A 20,807-nucleotide genomic window follows, 5' to 3' on the forward strand; every position below is an offset into this window, starting at 1 on the left:
AGCCTGCTTCTCCCTCTCCCACTCCCCCTGCTTGTGTTCCCTCTCTCGCTGTGTCTCTCTCTGTCAAATAAATAAATAAAATCTTAAAAAAAAAAAAACACACACATTTTGGTTAAAAATTTTTTCCTTTTTTTTTAGATTTATTAGAGAGAGGGGGAGTGCGTGTGCACGCAACGGGGGAGGGGCAGAGGGACAGAGAGAATCTCCAGCAGACTCCCCGCTGAGTGTGGAGCCCTGTGCATGGCTCAGTCTCACGATCCTGAGATCATGACCTGAGCTGAAATCAAGGGACGCTTAACCTGACTGAGCCACCCAGGTGCCCCATCCGTTTCATCCATTCCAATTCTTTTCCTTTTTCAGATATGCTTGCTAAGTCATTTGTCTAATTCCTGGCCAAATTATAAAGTTTGCCTTTATCTCCTTGAATATAATAAGATGTGTGCTTCATAATCAGTGGCCATTGATCCCAGTGTCTGTTGTCTTTGAGGGTTTCTTTCTGTTGTATGTTGACTTTCATTAGTTTTGTTTATGTTATCTTGTTTTTTGAAAGTTTTGTTATCTTGTACACTGGTCACTGTACTTGGAAATTCTTTGAAGCGGGGTGCCTGAGTGGCTCAGTCGGTTAAGCGACTGACTCTTGATTTTGGGTCAGGTCATGATCTCAGGGTCTTGAGATTGAGCCCCTCATGGGACTCTGCGCTGGGCAGAGTCTGGAGTCTGCTTGAGATTCTCTCTCTCCCTCTCCCTCTGCCCCTCCACCTGCTCATGTATGCACACATGCTCTCTCTTTCTCTTAAAAAAAAAAAAAAAGAAACAAATTCTTTGAAGGAAAAAGTTAAGGCATAGGATGAAGGTACCTTACTCCAGATGTGCATATAGTTTTTCTTTTTTCCCATCCGCTTTTGAGTACTGCAAAGGACAGATTTATTCTCATTTTAGGGGTTGGATGTGAGCCCCAGGCTGCAGGACTACAAGAGGCTGGCTTACAGTTTCTTCACTCTTGTCCTGAATTTATATAGGAATGGCAGGGTACGTGCTTAATTCTTTCCCATTAAGTGCCAGGGTTCACTAAGGAGTTGATGCCATAGTTACCTCCATTGGTGACAGCAATGAGTTTTTTGTTTGATTTTTTATTTTTGTTAATTTGAGTATGATTAAGAAATTCATAAATCTTAATGTGTTCAGTTAGTTTGAATCAATTGCAGCCCTTATTCTTTTAGAGGGTTACATTATCCCAGCTTTGGCCAGAGGGAGCCTCTTTAGCTTGGTCCTGAGTTCTTTTGAAATGATTCTGTTAGTCTTAGCTGGCTTCCTAGCTTCCTTGCTTTTGGACCCAACAAGATATTCTAGGTTCATTTGAGTATTTCCTGTCCCAAATCTGGAATCAACCTTTCCTCCTGGAAACCTGATACCTTTTAGTAGGTTAATGTGCCCAAAGACCACAATTGAGACCGGAATGTCATTGCTTCCAGGGTGTTTCACTACGCAGACCTAGGAATCTTTGGAAAGGAAAAAAAGTATGGTTCATATTGGTATTTCCAGTTCAAATTACAGAGTTTTCACTTTTCTAAAATTACTAATTACTCACTTTTTGGTGGAAGTAACCCAAGTGTTCACTGAAAGATGAATGGATAAACAAAACGTGTGTGTGTCTATGTGCGCTGATACAGATATGCACAAAATATGATTCAGCCTTAAAAAGAAATTCTGACAGATGCCGCAGCATGGATGAACCTTGAGGACGTTATCTTTAGTACAGTGAGCTAGTCACGAAAGGACGGATATATGATTCTACTGATACGAGTTTCTCAGAGCTGTCAAATTCATAGATAGAAAGTAGAGTGATGTCAGAGACGGGGAGGGGAGGGGAGAATGGGGGGTTGATGCTCAGAGGATGCAGTTTTAGTTTTATCTAAAAACAGAAGAAAGGCTTCTGGAGATAGAAGGTGGTTATGATGATGTAACACTGTGAATGTACTTAATTCCACAGAACTGTACATTTAAAAATGCTTAAGATAAGTTTTATGTTACGTGTATTTTACCAAAATTAAAACTTTTTTGAAAAGATGAACTTGGACTCTTACCTCACAAGGTACAAAAAAATGAACTCAAAATGGAACACAGACTTAAATGTAAGAGCTAAAGCTATAGGGGCGCCTGGGTGGCTCAGTCGTTAAGCATCTGCCTTCGGCTCAGGTCATGATCCCAGGGTCCTGGGATCGAGCCCCGCATCGGGCTCCCTGCTCGGCAAGAAGCCTGCTTCTCCCTCTCCCACTCCCCTTGCTTGTGTTCCCTCTCTCGCTGTGTTTCTCTCTCAAATAAAGAAATAAAATCTTTAAAAAAAAAAAAAAAAGAGCTAAAGCTATAACACTTCTGGAAGAAAACACATAGGAAAATATTCGTGACCTTGGGTTAGGCCAAAGTTCTTAGATATACCTCCAATACCACGGTGTCCAAAAAAAGAGAAAGTTTATATGTAGGTTCTGCTTTTGAAGTTATAAATTGGACTATTACATCAAAATAAAAACTTTTGCACTTCAAAGTCATTTCATTCAGAAAATGAAAAGACAAGTCACAGACTCTGAGATAATATTTGTAAATCACATATCTAATACAGGAATATATTCAGAATATATAAAGAACACTTATAACTCAGTATGAAGACAACCCAGTTTAAAAATGGGCAAAGGACTGGAATAGACACTTCACCAAAGAAGATCTATAGATGGCAAAGAAGCACATGAAAAGATGCTTACCATCCTTAGTCACTAGGGAAATACGTATTTCATCGTAACGAGGTACTACTCTATACCCACTGGAATGGCTTTAAGCAGAAAGACAGTGGAAGTAGAGAAATTCGGGTCTTTATAGACTGCTGGTGGGAATATAAAGTGGTACAGTCACTTTGAAAAGATTTTGCAATTTCTTTAAAAAGTGATATATAAATCTACTGTACAGTGCAGCCGTTTGACCTCTAGGAATTTATCCAACGTGAGGGAAAAGATGTTTACATAAAGACTTGTATGTGAATGTGCAGGATTGTTCTTAGTAGCTCAAAATTGGAAGTATTGATTAACTGATGAATGTGTAGCCAAATGGAATGTTCAGCAATAAAGGGGAAACTATTGGCCCATGTTATGACAAGAATAAACCTCAAAGGCATTCTACTAAGTGAAACAAGCCAGGCACAATGTAGGGTATGATTCCATTTATAGGAACCATCCAGGAAAGGCAGTTCTGTACACACAAAAGCAGGACAGTGGTTGCCTGGGAGTTGGAGATGGCTTCAAAGGAGCACGCAGAATATCTGAAGCAACATAAATGTAAACCTGGACAAAGATGATTCCCGCAAAGCCATCAATTTAATAAAAGTCATTCAAGTTAAATACTCTTTTTTTTTTTTTTTAAGACTTTATTTATTTGACAGAGAGAGAGACAGTGAGAGCAGGAACACAAGCAGGGGGAGTGGGAGAGGGAGAAGCAGGCTTCTTGCCGAGCAGGGAGCCCGATGCGGGACTCGATCCCAGGACCCTGGGATCATGACCTGAGCAGAAGGCAGACGCTTAACGACTGAGCCACCCAGGCACCCTAAATACTCTCTTTTTTAAAAAGTTTCATTGCGGCATAATTTATGTACTGTGAAATTCACTCTTAAAATGTACAATTCAGGGGCGCCTGGGTGGCTCAGATGGTTAAGCATCTGCCTTCGGTTCAGGTCATGATCCCAGGGTCCTGGGATCGAGCCCCACGTTGGGCTCCTGGCTCAGCGGGGAGCCTGCTTCTCCCTCTGCCTCTCTCCCTGCTCATGCTCTCTCTCTCTCCGTATCTCTGTGTCTCAAATGAATAAATAAAATCTTTAAAAAAAATGTACAATTCAGTCATCTTTAGTATTGAGAGTTGTACACATTTCACTGCTAATTCTAGAACATTATCATCACTCCAATAAGAAATACTGTCCCCATCTGCAGTCCCTCCCTATTCCCTCTTTCCCCTTTTCCTTGGCAACCATTAATCTACTTTGTGTTTTTATGAATTTACCAATTTCATGGAGTTATACCATATGTGGCCTTTTATATCTGGCTTCTTTTGGCATGATGTTTTTAAGGGTTACTTTGTGTTGGTTTCCTCTTAATCAGTAGTGATGCTAACGACTAGGAAGGCCTGGGGCACTTACCTGGGCCCATGTGGTGAGTAGCCAGACATTTCCCTGACTGGAGTCAAAGTGGTGGCTGGACTGGCGTTTGCGGTTCTTCCTGTGGTTGCAAGATACACCGGCAACAATACACTTCGGCAACAACAATCAGGGAACGTTGGAAAAACAAGGTTTATAACTCGCAAGTCCTGGAGGCTCGTGGTATGCCACACAGCAAGGTCATGGGGAGGGAGAGTGTGCACTCAGGCCTGGGGTTCTGCCTTTATTGGGGTTGAGGGTGGAGTGCCTTGTGTTTTGCAGGTTCACTCTTTATTGGTGAATTTAAAATATAAGGGTGGGAATTAGAGCACAGAAAGGCAAAACCAGGGTCACTCAAGGAGCAGTTATCTAGGTCATCTAGTGCTTTCCAAAAGGGGGACTTTATTGGGAGGGGCAGCCTGGTTCTTTGCCTGTTTGTGTAGCTGGCAATGTGTTGGTCCAAGATGAATGTCTTCAAAATGGATGCCTTGACAATGAAAAGCTTGCTGTCAGGCACTTAAATTACAGTCAAAAAAGCTAATTGTTGGGCACTTATACTACAAAAGTTTATCCATGTGGTAGCATTTATCAGTAGTTAATTCCTTTGTATGGCTGAATAACCTTTTATGGATAGACCACATTTTGTTTATCCATTCATCCATTGATGGACATTTGGGTTGTTTCCAGTAAATGCTGTTATGAACATTTGTGTACAAGTGTTTAACTTACTGTTGCAACTTTTTTGTCATGTGCTAGATACCTTGTTTTTCTTTAATGAAGTTTTTCATTTTAATTCCAGTGTAGTTAACATGCAATGTTGTATTAGTTTCGGGCATGTAGTGTAGTGATTCAACACTTGCACACATTACTCCGTGCTCCTCGCGGTAAGTGTACGCTTAGTCCCCTGGACCTGGTTCACTTCTCCCCTCTGCTCACCATGTGTTCTCTATAGTTAAGAGTCTCTTTCTTGGCCTATCTCTTTTTTTTCTTCCTTTGTTTGTTTTGTTTCTTAAATTCCACATATGAGAGAAATCATATGGTATTTGTCTTTCTCTGACTGGCTTATTTCACTTAGTGTAATACTCTCGAGTTCTATCCATGTCATTGCAAATGGCAAGATTTCATTCTTTTTAATGGCTGATTAATATTCCTGTCTGTGTGTGTGTGTGTGTGTGTACACACCACATTTTCTTTATCCATTCATCCATTGATGGACACTGGGGCTGTTTCCATACTTTGACTATTGTGGATAATGCTGCTATAAACTTAGGGGTGCATGTATTCTTTCAAATTAATGTTTTTGTATTCTTTGGGTAGATACCTAGTAGTGTAATTACCGCATCATAGGGTAATTCTATTTTTCATTTTTGAGGAACCTCCATACTGTTTTCCAGAGTGGATGCAGCAGTTTGTATTCCCACCAACAGTGCATGAGCGTTCCCCTTTCTCCACATCCTCCAAGCACCTTTTGTTTCTTGTGTTGATTTTAGCCATTGTGACAGGTGTGAGGTGGTACCTCATTGTAGTTTTGATTTTCATTTCCCTGCTGATGAGCACTGTTGAACATGTTTTCATGTGTCTGTTGGCCATCCACATGTCTTCTTTGGAAAAATGTCTGTTCATGTCTTCTGCCCATTTTTTAATTGAATTATTTGTTTTTTGGGTGTTGAGTTGTATCAGTTCTTTTGGGTACTAACTCTTTACTGGATATATCATTTGCAAATATCTTGTCCCATTCCATAGGTTGTCTTTTATTTTGGTGATTGTTTCCTTCGCTGTGCAGAAGCTTTTTATTTTGATGAAGTCCCAGTAGTTTATTTTTGCTTTTGTTTTCCTTGCTTTGAGAGACATATTAGAAAAATGTTGCTATGGCAGATGTTAGAGAAATTACTGCCTGTGTTCTCTTCTAGAATTTTTATGATTTCAGGTCTCACATTTAGGTCTTTCATCCATTTTGAGTTTATTTTTGTGTATGGTGTAAGAAAGTGGTCCAGTTTCATTCTTTTGCATGTTGCTGTCCAGTTTTCCCAACAGCATTTGTTGAAGAGAGTGTCTTTTTCCCATTGCATATTCTTGCCTCTTTTGTCAAAGATTAATTGACCATATAATCTTGTTTTTTGGGGGCGGCTTTCTGACTTTTCTGTTGATGTATATGTCTGTACCACACCATTTGGGCCAGTACCACACCATTTTGATTACTACAGCTTTGTAGTATAACTTGAAATCTGGAATTGTGATACTTCCTGCTTTGTTTTTCTTTTTCAAGACTGTTTGGCTATTTGGAGTCTTTTGTAGTTCCATAGAAATTGTAGGATTATTTGTTCTAGGTCTGTGAAAAATGCTGTTGGTATGTTGATTGGGATTGCATTAAATCTGTAGATTGTTTTGGGTAGTATGGACATTTTAACACCATTTGTTCTTCCAATCCATGAGAATGGAATACTTTTTCATTTGTGTCATCTTCAATTTCTTTCATCAGTGTTTTATAGCTTACAGAGTACAAGTCTTTCACCTTCTTTGTTAAGTTTATTCCTAGGTATTACTATTTTTGGTACAATTGTAAATGGGATTGTTTTCTTAATATCTCTTTCTGCTGCTTTATTATTAGTGTGTAGAAATGCAACGGATTTCTGTACATTGATTTTGTATCCTGCAACCTTAACTGAATTCATTTATCAGTTCTAGTAGTTTTTTTTTTTTTAAAGATTTTATTTATTTATTTATTTGACAGAGAGAGATACAGCGAGAGAGTGAACACAAGCAGGGGGAGTGGGAGAGGGAGAAGCAGGCTTCCCGCTGAGCAGGGAGCCCAATGCGGGGCTCGATCCCAGGACCCTGGGATCATGACCTGAGCTGAAGGCAGATGCTTAACGACTGAGCCACCCAAGCACCCCAGTTCTAGTAGTTTTTTGGTGGAGTCTTTAGGATTTTCTATATATTGTATCATGTCATCTGCAAATAGTGAAAGTTTTACATTTTTCTTACCAATCTGGATGCCTTTTATTCCTTTTTCTTGCCTGATTGCTGTGGGTAGGACTTTGAGTACTTTGTTGAATAAAAGTGGTGAGGGTGGACATCCTTGTCTTGTTGCTGATCTTAGGGGGAAAGCTTTCAGTTTTTCACCATTGAGTATGATATTAGCTTTGGGTTTTTCATATATGGCTTTATTATGTTGAGGTATGTTCCCTCTAAACCTACTTTGTGGATGGTTTTTTATTATGAATGTATGTTATACTCTGTGAAATGCTTTTTCTGAATCTATGGAAATATCGTGTGGTTTTTATTCTTTCTGTTGTTGATGTGATCTATCATGTTGATTGATGATTGCTTTGTGAATATTGAACCACCCTTGCAACCCAGGAATAAATCCCACTTGATCCTAGTGAATGATTTTTTTAACATGTTGTTGGATTTGATTTGCTGGTAATTTTTTGAGGATTTTTACATCTGTGTTCATCAGAAATACTGACCTGTAGTTCTTGTTTTTTGTAGTGTCTTTATTTGGTTTTGGTATCAGGGTAATGCAGACCTCATAGAATGAATTTGGAAGTTTTCCTTCTTCGATTTTTTGGAATAGTTTGAGAAGAATAGATATTAACTCTTCTTTAAATGTTTGGTAGAACTTACCTATGAAGCTGTCTGGTCCTGGACTTCTGTTTGTTGGGAGTTTTTTGATTACTCATTCAATGTCATCACTGGTAATCAATCTGTTCAAATTCTCTAATTTCTTCCTGATTCAGTTTTAGGAGGTTATAGGTCTCTAGGATTTTATCCATTTCTTCTAGGTTGTCCAGTTTGTTGGCATATAATGTTTCATAATATTCTCTTATAATCCTTTGTATTTCTGTGGTATTAGTTATTCTCCTTTCTTTTCTAATTTTATTTGAGTCTTCTCTCTCTGTGTGTCTCTTGATGAGTCTAGCTAAAAGCTTATCAATTTTGTTGATCTTTTCAAAGAACCAGCTCCTGGTTTCATTGATCTGTTCTATTGTTTGTTTTAGTTTCTGTTTCATTTATTTTAGCTATAATCTTTATTATTTCCTTCCTTCTACTGGTTTTGGGTTTTGTTTGTTCTTTTTCTAGTTCCTTTAGATTTATGATTGGTTGTTTGAGATTTTTCTTGTTTCTTGAAGTGGGCCTGTATTGTTTTGAACTTCCCTCTTAAAACATCCCAGAGATTTTGGACTGTTGTGTTTTCATTTTCATTTTTCTCCATGTATTTTCTTGATTTTCTCTTTGGTTTCTTGGATGACATATTCATTGTTTGGTAGTATGTTGTTTAACCTCCATATGTTTGTGTGTTTTCCAGATTTTTTTTCTTGTGGTTGATTTTTTAGTTTCATAGCATTGTGGTCAGAAAAGATGCATGGCATGACTTCAGTCTTTTTGAATTTGTTGAGATTTGTTTTATGGCCTAATATGTGATCTGTTCTGGACAATGTTCCATGTATATTCGAAAAGAATGTATATTCTGCTGTTTTATGATAGAATGTTATGAATATATCTGTTAAATCCAGATATCTTGGTTCTTAATAATAGTAATATAACTGTCATATCCTACAGTGTACATAAAATGGTTTTAAAATTATAATTTGTTTTCACTTACAAGGATACCGAATGAAGTTCAGTATGTCTTTGTACCTCATTTTATCTAAAGATCAGTTAGAAAAATTATTCTCTTGTAGTTTTGTTTCCAATTTGATAAACATATATATTTGCTGACACTTATTTGCAACCTTAGGGATTGCCCTCCCTCTTTTTGATTATGTAAGATATTTATACATGATTCAAAAGTAGAAACTGACTTGCTTCCATCCCTTCTGCCCTGTCCTTTCCCTCCTGCAGAAGTCACCATTTTTACTGTTCCTAGTTCATCTTCTCAGTGATTCTTTTGGAGATGGAAACAAACTCATACCTAAGTGCTAAGCCTTGTCAGGAAGCCGTTTTTTCTGCCTCTAGCCCTGTGCTTCCTAGAGTTCAACATGCCTTGTCTTCTAATGTATTTCTCTCACATTTACATATTTTGTTGTTAATTTCTGGAATAAGAGCTGAATGCTTCCCTCTTACTGTCTAGTAGCCTTTCACCCTTCTCTGTCCTTTCCCTCTAGTTGTCTGGATCTCTCCTCTATTCTTCCCTCCTCCCCTCTTTCCTCCTTTCCCCTCCCCTCCCCTCCCCTCCCCTCCTCTGTCTCTATCTCTCTCTCATTCCTCTCACTACCTTAATCTTCTGTGTTGAGCAATTTGGGCACTATCTTTAGCACTTTTCCCTCAGAGAAAAGATCTATGTGTCTGGAAAGGACTTTTTCCAGTTATTTTTCAAATTCCCATGTTCTTAGGTAGCCACAGTGCTGTCAGGTCACTTAGTGACTTTGGGATTGTTCTCCCATTGGGGGCACACATTATTGGTGACTTTGGGGATCTGCAGTGTGTGGCCTGTCAGAATCTTCCCTCATTGCTCACTCTTCTCTCCTGGGATCTGTCCTCTGCTCTTGGGTCACCTCTGCATATATCTTGATGTTTGTAAAGAGACCCTGTCACCTAGACTGTGTTGGTTTGGTGTTGATGTCTGTGGGCTGTTTCTTGTACCATTGTGATTGTTCTCATTTGCATTCATTGGGAGTTCTTGGAAGGTTAAAAAACTGCACTGCTACCTGATGCCACCCTACTCCCAGTGTTCACCACAGCAAAAAGTAAGACTCTGTGAGAGAGAGTAAGTGAATTGTTGATGGACATCTAAATAGTGAGGGAAGAAATTCTAACTCATTCTGGCTCATTTGAAATCTACGGCTTGTATATGCCCAGCCTAAGAGTTGTTGCTCTCTAGCATCTGGCATTGTGTTATTTAAATGACTGCCTGAAGTTGTTCAACTCAGGGTGGCTGCTGCAACTTCAGGGCTCCTGGGTGCCTGTGCAGAGTGTGGGGAGGGGACTCTCATCATTGTGCTGGGTTCTGCCCCACAGCGACACTGAACACAGCATGCAGAACATCCAGCCTGGTCTCCCGTGAGTGTGTTCACCAGCAGAAGAGATGAGGTTGGGGCCTAGCGGAATGCTGGTCATTAAAGCGAATTTGCTCTTGTGTCCACAGGTTCCACCTCTCCAGGAACAAGAGAATTCATGCAACAGAGCCAGAGAGCTGCAAGGTCAGGAATCCATCCTGGGTCAAGGGACTCCTGACCACAGACTTCTCCCTGGAGGACCCTGGCAAAGACACAAGAATCACAGGACAGAGCAGGTTCTAGAGTGGCTGTTTATTTCTCAGGAGCAGCCAAAACCCACCCAGTCTCGGGTGAGTTGTTTGCTTATTTATTCCTGCTTCTTTTCTTCAGTACTTCTCTCTCTCTCTCTCTTTTTTTTTTTTTTTTTGGTGGGGAGAGGGATGGAGATCCTTAGGGTTAAGTTAATCACTTTTCAGTTCATAGTCTGTTTATCATCAGTGGTTTGTGTAAGGTCCCTGTCTATCTTTATTACATATTTTTTGATTTCCCCATACTCAATTTCAGTCTCCTTCCCCACCCCCCCAAAATTACTTTGTTCTTTATGGATTTCTTTTGTTTATATGTGTTCACAAAATATGTATTGTTATTGCTGTGTCTGTATTTTTAATTTATGTTAATGGTGTGGCACATGTATCTTTTTTTTTAAGATTTTATATATTTATTTGTCAGAGATAGAGAGAGCACGAGCAGGGGGAGCAACAGAGGGAGAAGCAGACTCCCTGCTGAGCAGGGAACCCAATGCAGGGCTTGATCCCAGGACTGACCTGAGCCAAAGGCAGACACTTAACCAACTGAGCCACCCAGGTGTGGCACATGTATCTTGCTATATTGTTTATATTTTTCAGTAAGCACTTTGTTTCATTAAACACTGGTGCTCTTATATTTACCAGCTCATGCTAGGAGAGCAGTGTTTGAATGTTTCACTTACTTCACATTCTTGGCCAACAATTTCTATTGTTAGTCTTTTGAATTTGAGCCACTCTGGTGGTGGTATGGTGGTGTCTCTTCACGGGTTTAATTTGCATTTCCTGCTGGCTAAAGAGAATGAGTACCTTTTGTCATGTTTATTTGACATTTTGTTACCTTTGGTTTTTCTGTCTTTTTTCTTACTGGTTTAAATGAATTTTTTTATGTTCTGGAAGCTTGTTAGAAATGCAGAATATCATGTCCCACCTCAATCCTGTTATAATTGACTCTTCATTTTAACAAGATTCAGTGATTCATGCACGTGAAAGTTTAAAACTATCTTGATACCAAATCCATATTCAAATTTTACCTGGGGTGCTTCTTCTGCCTCCAATATTGTGTTATAAAAATTTTCAAACAGAGGGCAAAGTTGAAAGGATTTTAGCAAACCTCTGTGTACCCATCACCCAGAATTTACCATTAACATTTTACTATACTTGCTTTATCACATTATCTGTCCGTGTCTCTCTCTCTATGCATCCATTAACCCGTCTTATTTTTGGTGCATTTCTTAAGATATTTCAGATATCATCATGCCTCCTCTAAATATTTCAGCATGAGTAGCATTAACTCTTGTTCAATATTTTTTTCCTTCCCTTTTCATTCTGTTAATGCTGTCTTTTGATGAACAGATAATTGATTTTAACTTATTCTGATTCGTAAATTTTATTGCTTGTGCTTTTTTGTGTCCAATTTAAGTACTTTTTTCTTATCTGAAGCTCATGAAGACATTTTTCTTTGTTATTATTTTACCTTTCACATTTAGATTTATAATATATCTAGAATGAATTTTTATGTTTGGTGTGGGTGGGAGTCAAAGATTTATTTTTTTCACAGAGCTGTCCAATTGTCCCAGTCCCAGTGAAGTGATTGATTCCAACCCCTGGCTCTGCAATGCCACCTTTGTCATGTGTCAGGTGTCCATAAGTATGGTTTGGTTTCCTAACTCTTCATTCTGTCCCATTGGTGTCATGAGCACGCTATGAAGGTGCACAAGGGTTGTGTCACCTTTATTCAGTTATAAAACAAGGCTAACATAATTGTGTAGCAGGTTCAGGATTTCACACTCAATGACATCTCATTTAACAGAGCAAAGCATAGTACAGAGTCACACAACAAACAAGATACAGCAAGGGGTAAGAAGTGAACGAACCAAACGCAAAGTGTGTGTGTGAGTGCACAGTTGAGATGAGGACCCGGTCCAGTCCAGGTCACTCTTGCCACATGCTCCTGACTGTGTTCAAGCTGTGGAGAATCTGTTCTGCTCAGAGATCAGTTGGGCAGAGCCTGCGGCAGCAGCAATTCCCTTTCTGATACACTCAGACACAAATGGGACAGTGTGCTGCAAAATCTTCCCTTGTTAAAGGAGTTCAATCAGGGGCGCCTGGGGGGCTCAGCGGGTTAAGTGTCCGACTCTTGGGTTTGGCTCAGGTCAGGATCTCAGGGTCGTGGGATCGAGCCCTGCATCAGGCTCCATATTCAGCGGGGAGTCTGCTTAAGATTCTCTCTCCCTCCCTCTGTCTCCCCCTACCCCACCCTGTGTTCTCTCTCTCTCTCTCAATATATGAATCTTTAAAGGAGTTTAATCAGTCTTGGACCTCTGCTGGCCTCTTCTTCTGCTGGTTTTCAGTTCTGGTTGCTGGTTTCCATGATACCTGGTCTTAACAGCAACACCCTTGGCTGCTTGCATTACCATTTGATACGAGTGAGTCCATCTTGCTCTCTACACTTGGTCCACTTTTCTGTTCTTGGGCCAGTATCACACTATATTTATAGTAAGTCTTGATATTCAGATGCTTCCAGTTTTTGGTGATTACAAATGCTGTCAACATTCATCTATGGGTTTTTGTGTAGACATGAGTTTTCCCATCAGTTGGATAAATATCTAGGAGCATGATTGCTGGATTGTATGGTAACAATGTATTTATCTTTGTAAAAAACTGTCTTCCAAATTGGCTGTGCAATTTTGCACTCTTACCAGCAGTGAATGAGAGTTCCTGTTGCTCCTCGTCCTGGCCATTGCTTGGTATTGTCAGGTTTGTAAAAATTTTGCCATACTAATACATGTGAAGTGGTATTTCATTGTGGTTTTTTTTTTTTTAAAGATTTTATTTATTCATTTGTGAGAGAGACAGAGAGAGAACAAGCAGGGGGAGAGGCAGAGGGAGAGGGAGAAGCAGACTCCCTGCTGAGCAAGGAGCCCGATGCGGGACTCGATCCCAGGACCCTGGGATCATGACCTGAGCCGAAGGCAGACGCTTAACCATCTGAGCCACCCAGGCGCCCTCATTGTGGTTTTAAATTGCATTTCCCTATAGCTAGTATTATTGAGTATCTTTTATGTTTTGCTCTCTGAATATCTTTGGCAAAGTATCTGTTCTGTGTCTGATCGTTTCCCCAATTTTTAATTGGGTTGTTTTCTTGCCATTGATTTTTAGGAGTTCTTTACATATTCGAGATTCAAGTCCTTCATCAGAAAAGTGATGTGTGAATGTTTTCTCCCAGTCTCTGGCTTGTCTTTTCATTTTTGTAACACTGACTGATAAATTCCATTTTCTCAATTTTATTTTTTTAGAATGGATTGAGTTTTAGATGTCATATCTAAAATCTCATTGCTTGGGTACCTGGCTGGCTCTGGGTCATGAATTCAAACCCCACCCTGGACCTGAAGCCTACTGAATAAAATGAACAAATAAAAATAAAATCTCATTGCCCAAACCAAAGTACAGAAATTTTCTCTTTTATTTTTCTAGACTTTTATAGTTTTAGCTTTTACATTTAAGTCTATGATCCATTTTTAGTTAAATTTTGTAGAGGGTTGGGTTATGTGTTGAGGTTTTTTTTTTTTTAATTTTTTTTTAAAGATTTTATTTATTTGACAGAGAGAGAGCGAGCACAAGTAGGGGGAGTGGCAGGCAGAGGGAGAAGGAGAAGCAGGCTCCCCGCTGAGCAAGGACCCTGAGATCATGACCTGAGCCAAAGGCAGACGCTTAACCAACTGAGCCACCCAGGCGCCCTTGAGGTTTATTTTTTATGTCTATGGATGTGCAAGTGTTCCTGCACCATTTGTTGAAAAGATTTTCCTTTCTACATTGAATTGCCTTTATGTCTTTGTTTAAAAAAAAAAAAAATCAGGAGACAATGTTTGTATGGGTCTATTTCTAGGCTTTGTTTTCTGTTTCATTCATCTTGTGTCTGATCTTTCACCAGCATTGCACTGTCTTGATTTTATAGGAAGTCTTAAAATGGGCTACTGGGAACACTTCACCTTTGTTCTTCAGAATTGTTTTGGCTATTTTTTTTCTCTGCCTTTCCATATTAATTATGGAAGAGCTTGTGGGTAGCTATAAAAAAACTTTGCTAAGATTTTAGAGTAAGTTTTTATATATGATGTTAGGTAAGGATCCAACTTCATTCTTTTTGTGGATATCGAGTTTTCCTAGCAGCATTTGAGACAATCTTCCTTTCCCCATCATGTGGTATTGACACCATTGTCAAAAATCATTTGACCATATATGCAAGGGTTTATTTATGGACTCTCTGTTCTATTCCATTGATCTGTATGTTAATCTTTGTGCCAATACTACTTTGCTGTAATTACTGTAGCTCTGTACTAAGTGTTGAAATAAGGAAATGTGAGTCCTTCAGCTTTGTTCTTTTTCTATATTGTTTTGGTTATTCAGGGTCCCTTGGGATTCCATATGAATTTTAGGATGAGCTTTTCTGTTTCTGCAAAAAAAGTGTCAGTGGGATTTTGACAGGGATTATATTGAATATGTAAATCACTGAGTAGTATTGGCATCTTAATGATAAGCCTTCCAATCCATGAACATATAATATGTTTCCATTTATTTATGTCTTTTTAAGTTTCTTTCAGCAAAGTTTTCTGGTTTTCATTCTATAACTCATTTACCTCCTTGGATAAGCATTTATTCTGTTTGATGCTATTATAAATGGAATTGTTTTCATAGTTTGCTTTTCAGATTAATCATTTTTCATGTATAGAAATGCAACTGATTTTTGACATTGTATGCTGCTACTTTGCTGAATTCATTTGTGTGTGTGTATGTGTAATCTTTAAAGTTTTCTACATAGAGGATCATATCATCTGTGAACAGAGATAATTTTACTTCTTCCTTTCCAATTTGAAAGACTTATTTCTTTTCCTTGCCAAATGGCTCTGGCTAGAACTTTCAATACTGTGTTGAATAGAAGTGGTGAAAGCAGGCATTCTTGCCGTGTTCTTTATCTTAGAGGAAAAGCTTTCAGTCTTTGACCATTGAGAATGATATTTGACTTTTGTTTGTTGGGAGTTTTTTGATTACTAATTCAATGTCATCACTGGTAATCAGTCTGTTCAAATTTTCTATTTCTTCCTGATTCAATTTTGGGAGATTATATGTCTCTAGGAATTTATCCATTTCTTCTAGGTTATCCAATTTGTTGGCATATAATCTTTCATAATATTCTCTTAAAATCCTTTGTATTTCTGTGGTGTTGGTTATTATTTTTCCTCTTTCTTTTCTGATTTTATTTGAGTTCTCTCTCTCTTTTAAGATTTTTTTTTTTTTTTAATTTGAGAGAGAGAGAATGAGAGAGAGCAAGCACATGAGAGGGGGGAGGGTCAGAGGGAGAAGCAGACTCCCTGCCGAGCAGGGAGCCCGATGCGGGACTCGATCCAGGGACTCCAGGATCATGACCTGAGCCGAAGGCAGTCACTTAACCAACTGAGCCACCCAGGCGCCCCATGAGTTCTCTCTCTCTTTTAGTTTCTGTTTCATTTATTTCTGCTCTAATCTATATTATTTTCTTCCTTCTACTGGTTTTGGATTTTGTTTGTTCTTCTTTTTCTAGTTCTGTTCTGTGTAAGTTTTGGTGGTTTATTTGAGATTTTTCTTGCTTCTTGAGGGCCTGTATTGCTATAAACTTCCCTCTTAGAACAGCGTTGGTACACCCCAAAGATTTTGGACCATTGTGTTTTTATTTTTGTTTTTCTCCATGTATTTTTTTCTCCATGTATTTGTGTTATTTCCAGATTTTTTCTTGTGGTTGATTTTTAGTTTCATAGCATTATGGTCAGAAAAGATGCTTGATAGGGGCACCTGGGTGGCTCAGTCATTTTAGCGTCCAACTCTTGATTTTGGCTCAGGTCGTGATCTCAGAGTCATGAGATTGAGCTCTGCATCAGACTCCGCGTACTGGGTGTGGAGCGTGTTTAAGATTCTCTCTCTTCCTCTGCCCCTCCCTGTTCATGCACTGTCTTGTGCTCTTTCTCTCAAAAAAAAAAGAAAGAAAAGATGCATGGTATGACTTTGATCTTTTTGAATTTGTTGAGATTTGTTTTGTGGCCTAATATGTGATCTATCATGGAGAATGTTCCATGTATATTTGAAAAGAATGTGTATTCTGCTATTTTATGATGGAAGGTTCTGAATGTATCTGTTAGATCCATGTGGTCCAATGTGTCATTCAGAGCCATTGTTTCTTTGTTGATTTTTCTGTTGGATAATCTGTTGATATAAGTAGGGTGTTAAAGTCCCTTACTATTATTGTATTACTATTGATGACTTCCTTGTGTTTGTTATTAGCTGCCTTATGTATTTCAGTGCTGCTCTGCTGTATGCATAAATATTTACAATTGTTATATCTTCTTGTTGGGTTGTTCCCTTTATGGTTATATACGGTCCTTCTTTTTCTCTTATTTTGTTTTATCTTTGTTTTAAAATCTATTTTGTCTGATATAGGTATTGTTACCCTGGCCTTTTCACATCCATTTGCATGAGAAATGCTTTTCCATCCCTTCACTTTCAATCTGTGTCTTTAGGTCAAAAATGAGCATATAGATGGGTCTTGCTTTTTTATCCATTCCGTCACCCTATGTCTTTTTATTCAAATGTTTAGTCTGTTTACACTGAAAGTAATTATTGATAGGCTTGTACTTATCATCATTTGTTACTTATTTTATGGTTGTTTTGTAGTTCCTTTCTTCTCTTGCTCTCTTCTCTCATGGTTTATTGGCTTTCTTTAGTGATATACTTGGATTCCTTTCTCTTTATTTTTTTTTGTATTAGTGGTTTTTGATTTGTGGTTACCATTAGGTTTGAGTATAACATCTTATGCATATGGCAGTCTGTATTAAGTTGATGGTTGCTTAAGTTTGAACCCATTCTTCCCTCCCCGCTGTCCACACATTTTAGGTATGTGGTGTCATACTTCTTTTTTTTTAATCAATTTTTTTTTTTAAGATTTTATTTATTTATTTGAGAGAGAGAGAATGAGAGACAGAGAGCATGAGAGGGAGGAGGATCAGAGGGAGAAGCAGACTCCCTGCCGAGCAGGGAGCCCGATGCGGGACTCGATCCAGGGACTCCAGGATCATGACCTGAGCCGAAGGCAGTCGCTTAACCAACTGAGCCACCCAGGCGCCCGTGGTGTCATACTTTACATCCTTTTATTTTATGAGTCTCTTGACTGATTTTTATAGAGATACTTATTTTTACTGCTTTTGTGCTTCCTACTTTTCTTACTCCTACTTAGGTCTTTCTTTTCCACTCAGAGTGTCCCCTTTAATATTTCTTGTAGGGCTGGTTTAGTGGTCATGAATTCCTTTGTTTGGAAAACTCTATCTTTCCTTTTCTGAATGATAGCCTTGCTGGATAGAGTAGTCTTGGCTGCTGGTTTTTTTCTTTTAGCTCTTTGAATATATCATGGCACTCTCTTCTGGTCTGCAAAGTTTCTGCTGAAAAATCAGCACATAGCCTAATGGGTTTCCCTTGTATGTAACTGCTTTCTTTTCTCTTGCTGCTTTAAAATTCTCTCTTTACCAGTACTTTTTTTGCCATTTTAATTACTATGTGTCTTGGTGTGGACCTCCTTGGGTTGATTTTGTTGGGGGCTCTCTGTGCCTCCTGGATCTGGATTTCTGTTCTTTTCTCCAGATTCAGGAAATTTTCAGCTGTTATTTCTTCAAATAAATTTTCTGCCCCCGTTTCTCTCTGTTCTCCTTCTGGGGTCCATATAATGCAAATGTTACTAGTCTTGATGGTGTTGCTGAGTTCCCTAAGTCTTTTTTCATTTTTCATTATTCTTTTTTTCTCTCTTCTCTTCAGCTTGATTGATTTCCATTACTCTGTCCTCTGGATCATTGATCTATTCTTTTGCTTCCTCTAGTGTACTATTTATCCATCTAGTAAATTTTCCCCTCAACACTGCTTTTGTTGCATCCTGTGAATTTTGGTATGTTGTGTTTTGTTTTCATTCATGTATAAGTATTTACTAATTTACCTTTTGATTTCTTCTTTGATCCATTGGTTAAGATGTGTTGTTTAATTTCCCCGAATTTGTGAATTTTCAGTTTTTTTCCTTCTGTTATTGACTTCTAACTTTATCCTGTGTGGTCAGAGAAAATATTTTTTATGATCTTTATCTTTTTTTTTAAGAGAGAGGGTGAGCACACGTGAGTGGTAGGGGAGGGGCAGAGGAAGTGGGAGAGAGAACGTTAAGCAGGCTCCATGCCCAGCACGGACCCAACACAGGGCTTAATCACACAACCCTGAGATCGTGACCTAAGCCAAAATCAAGAGTCAGATGCTTAATTGACTGAGCCACATAGGTGCCCTGATCTTCATCTTTTAAGATCTGTTGGGACTTAATTTGTGGGCGAATACATAGTCTATCCTGTACAATGTTCCATGTGTACTTGAAAAGTATATGTATGCTCTTGTTGGGTAGAATATTTAGCATACGTCTGTTATGGTTGCTTTGTTTAAGTATTTTGTTTTTTTACTTATCTTCTGTCTAGTTCTTCTGTTCATTATTGAGAGTGGGATATTGACATTTCCAATTGTCATTATAAAACTTTCTCCCTTCAATTATGTCAGTTTTTCCTTCATTTAATTCAGTGACCTGTTATTACATGTATAACTTTATAATTGTTATATCTTCTTGTGGTATTGAACCTTTAATAATATATAATTTTCCTTTTGGTCTCTTATAACCTTTTTTTTTAAAGATTTTATTTATTTGAGAGAGTGTGAGAGAGAGAACATGAATGGAGTGAGGGGAAGAGGGAGAAGCAGACTCCCTGCTGAGCAGAGAGCCTGATGTAGGGCTTAATTCTGGGACTCCGGGATCATGACCTGAGCTGAAGGCAGACGCTTAACCAGCTGAGCCACCCAGGCACCCCCTCTTATAAACTTTTTTTTAAGATTTTATTTATTTATTTGACACAGAGAGAGACAGACACAGAGAGAGCACAAGCAGAGGGAGCAGCAGAGGGAGAGGGAGAAGCAGGCTCTCTGCTGAGCAGGGAGCCCGATGTGGGACTCAATCCCAGGACCCTGAGACCATGACCCAAGCCAAAGGTAGATGCTTAATGACTGAGCCACCCATACACCCCCCCATAACCTTTTTTCTTTAAGATTTTATTTATTTATTTGACAGAGCCCCAGCGAGAGAGGGAACACAAGCAGGAGGAGTGGGAGAGGGAGAAGCAGGCTTTTTGCTGAGCAGGAAGCTCGATGCAGGGCTTGATCCCAAGACCCTGGGATCATGACCTGAGCTGAAGGCAGACGCTTAACGACAGCCACCCAGGCGCCCCTCTTATAACCTTTTTTGATTTGAAGTCTGTTGTGTCTGATACTGGTATTACCCTCCCTGCTGTCTTTTGGTTACTATTTGGATGGAATATCTTTATCCATTCTTACACTTTCCACCTATTTTTATCTTTGGATCTAAAGTGAGTCTCTTTTAGACATTTTATAGTTGGGCCATGGTTTTTAAGACATTCTGCCAATCTCTCTATTTGATTAGAGAGTTTAATCAATTTACACTTTAAGTAATTACTGATAAGGAGGGACTTATTTCTTTCATTCTGTTTGAATTCTATATACCTTATAGCTTTTTTTGTCCCTCAGTCCCTACATTACTGTCTTCTTTTGTGTTTAATTTCTTTTTCTGCAGTTAAATATCTAAATTCCTTTCTCATTTCCTTTTGTATAAATTATATAGCTATTTTCTTTGTGGTTATCATAGGGATTATGTTTAACTTCCTAAAGTTATAGCATTCTTATTTGACATTATACCAGCTTAACTTTGTTTACTATACAAAGATTCTGCTCCTCTACAGCTCTGTCCCCACCCCTTTTGGTTATTGATGTCACAAAATTACATCTTTGTACAGTGCGTGTCCCTAAACACAAACTAATAATTATTTTAAATGCATTAGTCTCTTATAATTATGTAGAAGACAAAATGTGGAGTTAGAAACCAGAGTTAAAGTAGTATTACCTTTTATCATTGTACATGTATCTACCTTTATTAAGATCTTTTTTTCTTCATACAACTTTGAATTATTTTATAGTGTCCTTTTATTTCACCTGCAAGACTCCCTTGAGCATTTCTTTCAGGCAAGTCTAGTGGTAATAAACTCCCATTTGTTTTTCTGGGAATGTCTTAATTTCCCCTCCTACTTTTGAAGGACAGTTTTGACAGATACAGGATTTTTGGTCGACAATTTTGTTTCCTTTAGCTCTTTGAATATATGGGTCCATTGCCTTCAGTCCACCAAAGATTCTGATGAGAAATCTGCTTATAACCTTACTGAGGATTCCTTGTGTGTGACAAATTGTTTCTCTGATGCTTTCAAGATCCTCTCTTTGTTTTTGTCTGTA

General features: G+C 38.6%; 1 protein-coding gene across 3 annotated transcripts in view; it reads left to right on the forward strand.

Annotated features, from left to right (window-relative positions):
- ZNF268 (zinc finger protein 268) overlaps positions 1 to 20,807 on the forward strand; it is a 43,194-nt gene that overhangs the window by 7,796 nt on the left and 14,591 nt on the right. For all 3 annotated transcript variants that reach the window (XR_014139842.1, XM_081802498.1, XM_081802497.1), the window contains one exon: positions 10,260 to 10,460. Coding sequence is in view for 2 of the 3 variants with exons in the window: in XM_081802498.1 (XP_081658624.1) it covers positions 10,260 to 10,460 (201 nt within the window). In the remaining variant the exon portion in view is untranslated. The remainder of the gene's footprint in view (positions 1 to 10,259; positions 10,461 to 20,807) is intronic.

Source organism: Leptonychotes weddellii, chromosome 13 (genome assembly GCF_054177405.1).
Source record: "Leptonychotes weddellii isolate Sample4059 chromosome 13, ASM5417740v2, whole genome shotgun sequence".
NCBI classification, from domain to species: Eukaryota; Metazoa; Chordata; class Mammalia; order Carnivora; family Phocidae; genus Leptonychotes; species Leptonychotes weddellii.